The 4,510-nt window shown below is 50.3% G+C and overlaps 1 protein-coding gene across 1 annotated transcript; it reads left to right on the forward strand.

Annotated features, from left to right (window-relative positions):
- Positions 1 to 396: 396 nt before the first annotated feature.
- On the forward strand, positions 397 to 4,507 carry LOC104273586 (tRNA (uracil(54)-C(5))-methyltransferase homolog; the record flags this gene model as incomplete). Its single annotated transcript, XM_009868956.1, has 6 exons — positions 397 to 578; positions 1,819 to 1,873; positions 2,369 to 2,488; positions 2,904 to 3,003; positions 3,972 to 4,042; positions 4,460 to 4,507. Coding segments are annotated over exons 1-6 (576 nt in total), but the record flags the coding sequence as incomplete, so codon positions are not given.
- Positions 4,508 to 4,510: the final 3 nt, after the last annotated feature.

The following is a 4,510-nucleotide window of genomic DNA, read 5'->3' on the forward strand; positions in this document are numbered from 1 at the left end:
AATCACGCGAGAGAAGGAGCTGAGCTGCGGGAGAGGAGCTGAGCTATGGGAGAGGAGCTGAGCTACGGGAGCAGCGGTGGGGCCCAGGCGAGCAGGAGCAGCAGCGAGCCCTGGTGTGTTGTTTGTAGGAAGCCGGTCGCCTTTGGCAGCCGAGGAGGGAAATCCCACCATTCCTTCTGCGTTTCCCACCCGTCCGGCAGCTCCTGAGCAACGTACAAATGCACACTGGCCGTGGATACTTTTAAAACCAAGTGGTTTACTTTTGGGAGCGGAACTGGCTGTGAGCACGGTGTTTTTCTCAACTCCCGGTGGCGCAGTTGACGTGCCGCTTCCTGGAAAGCTGACGGTGGGCTTGCTCTGCTGCCTGCAAGGGTTGCAGCTCTTTTCCTTCCCACCATGGCCCTGTCCTGCACATTGAGGCTTCCGTGCCATCACCTTCGCCCTTCGAGTGCTCTCCTGAGTAGCCTGCCCAGGCAGGACTGCAGGCTGATGTCGGAGAAGAAGTCAGCAGCAAAGTGGAAGCGAGAGAAAAAAGCCAGCGAGGGCTGCAGCCTGCCAGGTTCCTCCTGGGAGGAGAGGTACGGTTCTTTCAAAATGATCAAGCGCTCTTCCACAGCACCAGGTACCTGAAGTGGTTGCAAAGGGGGTTGGGGGCTTGATCCATCCAGCTCTCTCCACCTGGAATAGAAGAGCCAGGACTCTGCTGGCTTCCCTGGAGCTTCACCCAGGGATAGGAATAGTGGAAAAGACAGTCCCAGTAAGCAGGAACAGCAGCTTATCCAGCTATGGGGTGAGGTTCTCCTTGGGCTCTGTGAGTCAGTAGTTGATAAAATAGTTTGGATTATATCGACCTCACCCCTTACTCTGTCTTCTTTCTTTCTTTTTTTTTTTTTTTTTTAAAAAAAAAACCCCAACCAGCACTTTTGTGTTCTTCCTTGCTGTGCCTCCGATGCAAATATTGACAAGTTCCAAGGTTTTTCTCTAAATTGCTGCTCCACAAGTGCCTGGGTCGGTGAGAGTGGGAAGCCTGTAATTCCCTGCCTGATATATAAACTGTGCATTTCACTTTGGGTTTTAGTACAGCAATAGCAAAAAAAGATGTAGTAGTGGCTGGAAACGTGAGCAGGTAGGTGGCGCAGGATGGATGCAGGGTGATGGGAGAAGTGTCTTGCTCTTCCAGGGGAGCACTCCAGGGAGATGAGACTTGGGCTGTCCTCAGAGGAGCAAGGTGGCCAAAGCCTCTGATCCAGTGAGAGAAAGCAGCAGAGCCCCTCTGAAGCTACAACATGATCTCTCTCTTTTTTTCTTTTTCTTTTTTTTTTTTTTCCCTTTTTTTTCTTCCCCCCTACCTTCTGTGCCTGCACTTTGGGTTTTTTCTTTCCCCTCTGATCCCAGTAACGTCCGAGTACTCATTGCTCAGGCTTTACTAGCCTGGACTCAGATCTCACCCAGGGCTCAGCAGGACCTCTCTGGGTCCCTGTGTGGGGGAAACACTGTTCCTGGCCCTGTCCTCTAAAAGGGGATCAGAAGGATACCTGGGTTACCCAGGACACCCAGGCACCACTGGTCAGCCTTCTGCCAAAGGCTCAACCTGTCCTCTGGACATGTGGTCGTCGTGGTTCCCAGGTCCCTCTTCCAGCCCCAAGTATTCTGCACCAGAAAAGTGCTGTGAAAAGGGAATCTGGATGTTCACGGGCAGGTCTGGTGCAGAGCCAGTACCAGAATGATCCTGCCCATGAAGCAGCTGGTGGGGATGTTACACCGCATGTATCAGGAGGTGAGTAGCTCTGGGAACTGCTGTGATGTTGTGCTTTCCAGGTTAACAGACAAGGTGACTCCACTGTGGAGACTTCCCTACCAAGAGCAACTGCAGGTAAGATGTGCTTACATGGACTTTTCTCTGTTTTGTTGCCCCAACTGTTGTTCCGATCGCCCTGGAGCAGCAGCCCCTAGCATCTTAGTCGCTTGGTGCTCTATTCTCTTCCGACCCCATGTATTGCTGCTCTAATTCTTCAGTTATTGTGAACAATAGAACTGGGCGGTTTCCTGCATGTGGTGTGTGTGATCACCAGCAGCACAGAGGATGGGCACCCGCACAATGATCCTATCCAGTGCGGGACAGCTGGTTTACTGGGGCTTCAGGTTGAACCAAGCGCTCCAGGCCAGCACTTGGGGGCCACAGATGCAAGATTTCTCTCTCTCCCCGTTGCTTTAAGCAGCTGCAGTGATGAGAAAGGCAGTGTTCCTCTGGGGCTATATCCCTCTTGCCGTACTCCCTCTTGTTGGCCTTCCCAGAGGTGGGTGATGAAGAGCTGCCCACCGTCACGGGGTCCTGTGAGAGTGTTTCTGGCTTAGGACTCCTCTGCAGGTGAAGTATAAAAGCCAGAGGAAGATTTTGCGGACGCTGGCATCTCGTCTCGAGGAGCTGGGCACAGACGTGCGGAAACCTGGTGGACTCTGCTGTCCTCTCGAGCCTGTAGTCCCTTCGGTGAGTGTCCTGTGGGAATGCTGTCCCCTCGGAGTCACTAACAGTCTCCCACTTGACCCCTGAAGGGTCTCATGGTGGGGGTTACTTGGTTGCAAAGAATGTGCCTGTGGCAGTCCTTGCTAGCTTGGGCTTTGCAGCCTGGGACTGCTGGAGGGTGAAACAAACCCAGTGATTAGGAACCTTTTCTTGTGCCCAAGCTTTCCCTGACAAACTTGCCAACATTCTGTCACATTCTGCCATTTCTTCATCCCACAGGGAAGCACTGGATGCCTCACAGACAAGCTCTGTTCCTGTGTTTTGCACGTTCGTGTATATCTTCCCCTATTGCCAACAGAAAACCCGGCTGGGTTTTGGCTTTCCTCAATTACTTTTCCTTTTAATCCGAGGCTTTGCTTCTCCTTCTTTTCTCTCTCAGCCCGTCATTGATGGCTACCGAAACAAATCTACTTTCTCTGTGAACCGTGGGCCGGATGGAAACCCCAAAACCGTGGGGTTGTACTTGGGAACTGGCAAAGGTCAGCGCAGGACAAGGAGCTGAGTAGAAAACTGCCGGTTGTGGGCTGGGGTGTGGGCAAGGCTCTGCCGTGACAGCCTCTGCCAGTGTTAGAAGCCTAAATCCTGGGAGATGCCAACAGAAACATCGCCAAGTCTGGGGAAGCAAGTTGAAAACCTCAGTTCATTAGCTTCTGAAGAAACACCAGCTTCTAAATTGCTAAATACAAGGATGACAGCTGTGGTAGCAGCCCCTCTAGGATTTAGCTTTGTTATTCTTAATTATGTTGTTTGGGTGGCTTTTTTGGCGTGTTCCGGGAGCCTGCGCTGAGCAGGGAGAGCACGACAGGGTGCGCACAGGCAGCAAAGCAACGTTGGAGCATTCGGGATGCGTGAAGCTGTTCGGTTTTGTGCAATAAAGATGTGACCTGTGTGCCGCTCAGCAGTTCACGCCATCGATACGCGGTTTTGCTTGTCAAAATCCACAGGAAGAGGCATTGGGATGGTCAAAGTGTACGCTTTTTTTCACTGAAAAAATAACTCCGTGGATGGATTCTGCTCTGATAGCAGAAATTTAGCATTTAATCCAAAGTGGGAATGCTGTCTTCCAGGCAACCTAAACTGCTTTGCTGCTGTAAGCTCACGTAATTATTTTCCAGCTGGAAAAGCAGCTGGCTCTGCTCTGGCTCCCTTAGTTTAAGAACAGTGCGGTGGGTCCTTTGGGAGCTGCTAGAGGGCATTTGAGAAAGCTCCTGGAGCTCTAATGAGTGATAGTAATTGCTGGCAAAGGGGAATTCTGGAGTATCCTGCAGCCCGAGAGTACCCAGAACATCACAGGATTTAGTGGGACACTTAGGTAGCAGTTTTGGGTGGTTTTTTCTTCTTTTGGTACAATAGAAGAGTTCAGGGGAAGGGCATCTCTGCAGTTTATCATGTCAGATGCTACTTGTCCTGAAACAAAACAATGAAATATCTGTCTGTCTCTCTCCAGCAAGAAATATCGTTTGTGTGAAGGCCAACCACACAAAGAACATACCCCCGAAACACAAGCAAGTAGCCCAGGTAAAAATAAAAAAGTCTTATCTGTCCCTAGACTGTGGATATTGCGCCTGGACTGCCATAACTTACTTAGGAGAACAATGTAATTTTAGTTGCACTGTGTTTTCAAGTCCGTTTTCATCTCCTGAAAAGTTTCGGGCCAGAATCTGATGGATAAACATTTTTTTTTTTAAACTTGTGTGTTAATGTTGCAGCCTCTAAACTGTCTGAAAGAATGACGTTAATCAAGCACCGACAAATTAAATCTATTAAGCTGCATAAAAATACCGTGCAAGAACTTGGAAAGAATTTTCACTTAGTGTATTGAAATCAAACAGAAAAAAAAATAAATCCCCAGCTGATAGGGGTGTAAGTTTGGGTCGCGCTAATACCGGGGCAGTTGTCTTTGCTGTCCTCGAGTGCTGTTCCCCCTCTGCTCAGTGCTACGAGGAGTTCATCCGTTCCTCCCCGCTGGACCCCTGCCTCCTCTTC

The sequence above is a fragment of the Apaloderma vittatum genome, unplaced genomic scaffold, assembly GCF_000703405.1.
Source record: "Apaloderma vittatum isolate BGI_N311 unplaced genomic scaffold, ASM70340v1 scaffold38854, whole genome shotgun sequence".
Taxonomy (NCBI): Eukaryota; Metazoa; Chordata; class Aves; order Trogoniformes; family Trogonidae; genus Apaloderma; species Apaloderma vittatum.